Here is a 5,326-nt window from a genome sequence, read left to right as displayed (position 1 = left end):
TATCTGTGTATCATTGACTATGCAAAGGCATTTGACTGTGTGGATCATGACAAACTGTGGCTGATTCTGAGAAGAATGGGAATCCCAGAACACTTGATTTTGCTTAAGTGAAACCTATACTGGGACTAGGAGGCAGTTGTCAGAACAGAGCAAGGAAATTAGAAGGGTAGCTGGTCTGATTTGTAGACAGCCTTGTCTAAATTTACATATTTTATTTTCATGTTTAAAGGCACATATATTAATCATCTCAACATTTACTCCTACTGTGGCCCGGTCCTTGATTTTCTTGTAAACATTCCTACTCTTCCCAAGGCATTTTCAGGTGGTAGCCCACTATAACTCATAGCAACCCTATGAACAGTGGATCTGATCCCTGTCCTATCTTGTGTCATCTTCCTTATCTCTGTGACACACTTGAGCCACCTTTACATCTTCTTTTTCGCTGGCCCTCCACCTTTCCCAGAATGATGTCCTTTTCCAAGGACTGTCCATTCTAACAACATACATACCCAAAGTATGTGAGACAAAGTTTCACTGTCCTTGCCTCTAAGGAGCACCCTGGCTGAGCTTTTGAGACATACTTGTCTTTTTTGGTTGTTCATGGGATATTCAATATTCAACACCACAACTCAAAGACATTGATTCTTCTGACATCCTTATTCACTGTTCAACTTTAGTATAGCAAGTAATTGAAAATACCAAGATTTTAATCAGGTGCATTTTATTCTTTAAACTGACATAGTTGCTCCTTTGCACCTTGGAGAGATCGTGGACATATTTTCTGAATTCAACATGTCTTTTTATTTTCTTGACTGTTGATACCAAGGGTGTTAATTATGGCCCCAATAAAGAGGATATTGTTGACAATGTCAATCTATTCTTTTTCATGATATGGTTCATTGACCCAGTGGTAAGACTCTAGTCCTAGTCCATGTCGAGATGTAGACCATATAAAAGGATGGAGTCTTTGATCTTCTGTATTTCAGTAATTTTTGCTTTCAGCAAGAAAGGTTGTTTCATCTGCATAATACAAGTTTTTTTAAGAATCTTCCTTCAATCCTGATGCTACATTCTTCTTCATAAAGTCCAGTCTCTTGAATGATTTTCTCAGTGTACAAATGGAATAGATATGAAGAAAGGATACAGAAACTGTGATAATTTCTATGGATTTTTCCCCCTCACCCCTGGACTCACAATGCCATTTGAAAATACAATGCAACCGATAAAAGCAGGGCTTCTGATAGGAGGGAGTTGAGAGTTCCCAAAGGAAAACGAAAAAAGAAGGGAAGCAAGGCCCCACAAGTCCAAGGACTTGCAGTGAGCAGGGCTATGGCCTTCTCCTGGAGACCCTGAGACAGAGCCCCAGGAAGAGGTGATGACAAAAGAGAAGACTTCTCAAGCTTCATAAGAGGAAGTGGGCCTAAGAAAGCCGCATGGGAGGTCAGACAACGGCCAGGCAGAAGGAAAGACAGCAAGCTGAGCTGCAGTGAGCTTCTGAGCCCTGCAGCCCTATAGCCCTGCATCTAAGGGCACAGGAAACTGGAGGCAGAGCCTCAGACCCAGAGTCAGTGCAAATGCTGTCCACAGCCTCTGGCAGCTCAGGAAAGCTAGAAGAGAGGAGCTGGAGCCACTGAAGGAGTTGGGTTGTTAGTTCTAGGCAGTAGTCTCCCTAGGCCTAAGGCACAGGATCCAAGTCCTTAGTAGGTGTCACTGCCAAGTGCAGGCAGTAGGGTGCTGTGCCAGGCTGAGCAGCAGATAGGGCTAAAAACAAGCGAGGGTTTAGAGCATGGTGCAGACCATGGGTAAACACCAAGCATATGAGCATGCCCTTGTCATAACACAGGCCCTTGGCTATGGCTTGTTCCTAGAACCTATCTATCCCTACTTCCACTACACCTCCAACAATACCCTTTGGCTTGTACCCAAAAGGATGCCCTGGAAGGCGGGGCTACAAAAGGAACTGACTGTCTCTGGGGGTAGGTGGAGCCCAGCTCAGAGGGACCCAGAGAGAGGTGGGTCCAGGGAGGAGCTCAGGCCAGGCAGGGGTCGGCACTGGAAGAGAATTTTCTGGTTCATTCTGACTAGTCATCTCATTCTTGACACAGAACTTGTTGGATATTGAAGGGAGGAGAACACTCAAAGTGAGGAGTTGCCCTCATCAAGAACTCTGGAGGCCCCTGGGCTCAATGGGAAGAAGGAGGGCCATCTCCAGAACCCTGGCTTGGACACTGACCAAAGAATGCCCACTACCTACTCAATAAGCCAGCGACTCCATTTCTCTAAGGCCTGCATCCCTCCCTCTGGGGTACGCCTTGCCCCTCCCTGTGTCACCCCAGGGAGAGAAGGGAAAAAAGGAAGAGAGGAGAGGCATTGACCACAGAGGAAGGAAAGGGAAGCAGAGCAGAGGAGGGAGAAGAGAAGCCACGCAGGAGTGGGTGACAGAGGAGAACAGAGAGAGCAGATCTGGGTCAGCTCTGGGTCCAAGAGATCGAGAGAGGGCAGCCGAGCATCCCTGGGGGTGCCCCAAAGCAGGGCAGCGGGGGCGGGGAGCCAAGGGGGCGGGCCAGCCATGTCCCACGGGACATACTATGAGTGTGAGCCCCGGGGTAGCCAGCAACCACTCGAGTTCTCAGGGACCCGAGCAGGGCCTGGGGACCTGGGGGACATGTGTGAGCATGAGGCCTCCATCGACCTCTCTGCCTACATTGAGTCTGGGGAGGAACAGCTCCTCTCCGACCTCTTTGCCGTGAAGCCAGCATCCGAGGCCCGAGGCCTCAAGGGCCCTGGAACCCCTGCCTTCCCCCACTACCTGCCGCCTGACCCACGGCCTTTCACCTATCCTACACACACCTTCGGCCCAGACAGGAAAGCCTTGGGGCCTGGCATCTACAGCAGCCCGGGGAGCTACGACCCAAGGGCTGTGGCTGTGAAAGAGGAGCCTCGGGGGCCAGAGGGCAACCGGGGTGCCAGCCGCAGCAGCTACAACCCCTTGCAATACCAAGTGGCACACTGTGGACAGACGGCCATGCACCTGCCCCCAGCCCTGGCGGCACCCAACCAGCCCTTGCGAGTCCTCAAGGTAAGAGTAGACCACTTCTCCCCTCCTGCCACCCTGGAGCTGGAAAGAGGCTGGTATGGATTGTGGTGGGAGGTTGGACTCTGTGTTTGGTGTTGCTCTGTGAACCTGGCCCACCAAAGCCCACTGTGCTGGCTCCCTTGCCATGGCCACCCCACTTTGCTCTTCTGGTAATTCATTTCCATCCTGAACCCCATCATGTGGCTGAGACCCTGTGTGTCCTGTGGGGAGCTGACTTACTCTGATCTCAGCCCCTTTCCCAACTTCTCTGCTTTCCACAAGACCTCCTCCTCTTGTTTCTTTGCTGCATGCTTCTGGAAGAGAAAAGCCGGCTCAGTGTAAGGCAGGAGACTCAAGACAGATTGAGGGAAGTGTCTTGAAAGGGAGGTCTGGTTGCAAGCAGAAGACGCTGTGCATCTGAGATACCCTGAACAGAGCAATAATTGCTTTGATCTGGGAGACAGCAGCTGATTCTGAACCCTGTGTAGTCTAGTTCTCTGATGTCCAGTTGCATTCTGGCTCCTAAGTCCCTGCCCTTGCCTCCTTGCAAATATTCATCTCCCTGTACCTCTGTGCCTTCCCCTTCAGGCTCCTCTGGCCGCTGGTGCACAACCTTGCAGCCCCCTCCTCAAGGCACCTTCTCCTGCCGGCCCCTCACACAAGGGCAAGAAAGCTGTGAACAAAGACAGCCTGGAGTACCGTCTGCGGAGGGAGCGCAATAACATTGCTGTGCGCAAAAGCCGGGACAAGGCCAAGAGGCGGATCCTGGAGACACAGCAGAAGGTGCTAGAGTACATGGCCGAGAATGAGAGCCTCCGCAGGCGCGTGGAGCAGCTCACCCAGGAGCTGGACACCCTTCGCAACCTCTTCCGCCAGATCCCTGAGGCCGCCAACCTCATCAAGGGTGTGGGGGACTGCCCCTGAGCCCAGCTGACTGGACTGTCACCCGCCTTCCTAACCCTGCCTGACCCTTCCTTGCTGGCCAAGTGTGAGACACAGAACGTGGACAAATGATAGGGGGGTGACAAAGGTGGGTGGACCTCAACATTATTGTTCTGTGGCTGAATAAAATTGCACTGTGATTTGATGATGGGGTGGCATCCTGGGCCTGTGTATGTGTGTGCATATGTGCATATGTTGCATGGGAAACGGAAAGGGTAATAAATGTGTGTGGCTAGGTGTAAGCACCCCTTGTTTCAATACCCAGATGAAAAGCAGCCATACAGACACACGGTTTGCAACCACTGTCACCCTGCTCTTCCTGCCTGCTCTGGCCCACTTCTGTCCTTTTAGAAGCTAAAAACAGCCACTCCAAACCCAAGGCCTGGAATAACTTCTGGATACTCTTCTAAGAGAGATAAGTGAGAGCATTTCAGAGGCCTGGGGGGAGGTTCCAGCACCATATCATCAGTCCCTTATGCCTGTGGCTGCTCACACAAGCCCTGGACTCTCTCACCTTGTGCTAGAGGCCTGGGAACTCCTGCCCTAGGTGACCAAATATGACACCTTAGCCCTTGATCTAGCGCTTGGACCTTTTCTCTTCAATTCCACAACCTCTGCTTCCTGTACCAGGAAAACCCCAAATTCATAGCCTTTTCCTTTTTTTCTTTTATAACTACACCTTAAGGTCACCATGTGTCATAGATCACTCAACAACACCCAACAACAACAACAGCTGAAGAGGCAGAATAGTAATTAAATGCCTCTGTTTTCATTTCCTTCTGCTTAATAGCTGTGTGACCTTGAGCCAATCATGTCTCTGCTTTGTGCCTCAGTTTTCTCATCTGCAGAGTAAAATAATCAGTGCCCACCTCATAGTATTGTTATGAGGATTAAAATAGTTCATAGATAAAACACTATACATGGTACGTATTACCAATGTAAATTGCTTAATGTTCATTCAGATGTCCAGCTGTGTATACATCCCTGGTCCCATATATTGTTTCACCCCATTATGTTTATTATAGCCCCTTAATGTCTTGAAGGGGAGATCTCGTGGTGTAGTCAAGAATTGTGTGCATCTTTCTGGTGGTTCAAATTCAACAGCAGCTCCACAGGAGAAGGGGGGGAGGGATCTTTCACTACCTGTGCAATTCACAGCCATCCAAATATGCTCCTGAGGGTCAGCTATGAGTCGGTTCTGACTTGATGGCAATGAGAGAGAAAGAGAGAATGACAAGATTCTAAACCCAACCCAGACTTAGAGCACAGGTAGGTGAAGACAAAGACTTGGCTCTTGGCATTGGCTCT

At 49.9% G+C, this 5,326-nt stretch overlaps 1 protein-coding gene across 1 annotated transcript; it reads left to right on the top strand.

The window, feature by feature from the left end:
* The first annotated feature begins 2,569 nt into the window (after positions 1 to 2,569).
* CEBPE (CCAAT/enhancer binding protein (C/EBP), epsilon) lies at positions 2,570 to 4,000 on the top strand. Its single transcript, XM_006883304.1, has 2 exons — positions 2,570 to 3,079; positions 3,665 to 4,000. The coding sequence occupies exons 1-2, from the start codon at positions 2,570 to 2,572 to the stop codon at positions 3,998 to 4,000; spliced, it is 846 nt and encodes a 281-aa protein (XP_006883366.1).
* Positions 4,001 to 5,326: the final 1,326 nt, after the last annotated feature.

This window comes from Elephantulus edwardii, unplaced genomic scaffold (genome assembly GCF_000299155.1).
Source record: "Elephantulus edwardii isolate Elephantulus edwardi_28Jun2011 unplaced genomic scaffold, EleEdw1.0 scaffold00026, whole genome shotgun sequence".
Taxonomy (NCBI): Eukaryota; Metazoa; Chordata; class Mammalia; order Macroscelidea; family Macroscelididae; genus Elephantulus; species Elephantulus edwardii.
This window is presented reverse-complemented; position numbering and strand designations above follow the sequence as displayed.

Excerpts from the sequence above, each read along its gene's own strand:
- CEBPE (XM_006883304.1), top strand. The coding sequence starts at position 2,570 with ATGTCCCACGGGACATACTATGAGTGTGAGCCCCGGGGTAGCCAGCAA. Across the intron at positions 3,080-3,664 it reads AGCCCTTGCGAGTCCTCAAG|GCTCCTCTGGCCGCTGGTGC; the intron begins GTAAGAGTAGAC and ends CTTCCCCTTCAG.